Source organism: Phytophthora parasitica, assembly GCF_000247585.1.
Source record: "Phytophthora parasitica INRA-310 unplaced genomic scaffold supercont2.1, whole genome shotgun sequence".
NCBI classification, from domain to species: domain Eukaryota; phylum Oomycota; class Peronosporomycetes; order Peronosporales; family Peronosporaceae; genus Phytophthora; species Phytophthora nicotianae.
Genome location: NW_008634126.1, coordinates 674,414 through 675,598, shown reverse-complemented (window position 1 = coordinate 675,598; position 1,185 = coordinate 674,414). Strand labels below are relative to the sequence as shown.

At 46.6% G+C, this 1,185-nt stretch overlaps 1 protein-coding gene across 1 annotated transcript; it reads right to left on the bottom strand.

Annotated features, from left to right (window-relative positions):
• Positions 1 to 261: 261 nt before the first annotated feature.
• On the bottom strand, positions 262 to 615 carry PPTG_20676 (hypothetical protein; the record flags this gene model as incomplete). Its single annotated transcript, XM_008892874.1, has 1 exon — positions 262 to 615. The coding sequence occupies one exon, from the start codon at positions 613 to 615 to the stop codon at positions 262 to 264; it is 354 nt and encodes a 117-aa protein (XP_008891122.1).
• Positions 616 to 1,185: the final 570 nt, after the last annotated feature.

The window sequence follows — 1,185 nt, the reverse complement described above, 5'->3', positions numbered from 1 at the left end:
TTTTTTTTTTGCGTATGTTGCCTCATGCTACACGAGATCTATAATTGATTGTAGGCTCAGTTGTTTGTCGTGGAGAATAGAGTCTGCCTTCGCCATCCTTATCGCCGTGTTCTTTTTTTTGTTGCTTTCTTTGACTTCTATTTTGGACGACCACGTGCTCGTATGGGACTAGGGATTTCAAAACCAGGCGCTGTAGAATCCATTGGTTTCGAGCTGCTCATTGGGTGGTGCTAGATATTGCTCCACAGAATGCACAGACTTCTACACAGATTTTTCGCCCGACACCACCGACTGTTCCGCATTTTCCACCGACCCCACCGACAGTTCCGCTGACGGAGGGTCTACTGTCATCACGATCGTTGCTGCGGTGTTGCAGGACTCTGTCGGGCACTGTGTCACCTCCTCCTCGTGGAGTTCATCCCTCTTCGGATGCGTAGCTGGTAGTGTAGACGAAAGCTCCTCAAAAATCTCAAACTTCTTTTCTCGAAAAATCACAGACACTTGATTCAATGCTTTCATGCAACTCGATACTCGTTCATTCCCAACGAGCTCACAGATTCGCTGATAGCGGAGGCAAGGCAATTTGCCTCTCGAAATTTCCGGTTGACATCCCATGGAGACCTTGGTGGTGGTAAAAAAGAGGTCACAATTCTTAAATTTTGAGCCAAAATAGGTGGTGAGTGTGTGTCTTTCGTAGAAGATAACAGCCATCGTGGATGCAGCAATTGGGTAGGAATGATAGTCTCCATCTTGAGCTTGTGTCGAACATAAAAAATGTGGCAGCATGGTAACAGTTTTGCAGTCATGAATAAGCAAGAGCACTCCCAGGTCGAACTGTTGATTGTGTACTGCACAGGCGGTTCATCCAGACTGTCCTGATTTTCTGCATCGTTTTTAATCGAAGTAATTGGTTCGTAAAACGTGTATAGCGCTGGACCGATTGCGTACACGTACTGCTCGTGAATGAACGAGCATACGTGCTTACTCATGTGGTGAAGTGACAGTTGGTTTTTGCGAACAAGAAGCTGATTGATGGGAAGCAACCCGATCCAGTTCGGAGATTCATCGTCGATGAGGGCGCGTCAGTGATTACGTCATCATCGGTGAAGATTACGCAATCATCGGAGTGGAACGACTTTGGTGCAATCATTTCGATACGCGATCTTCCCTCAAGGATTCGATCTA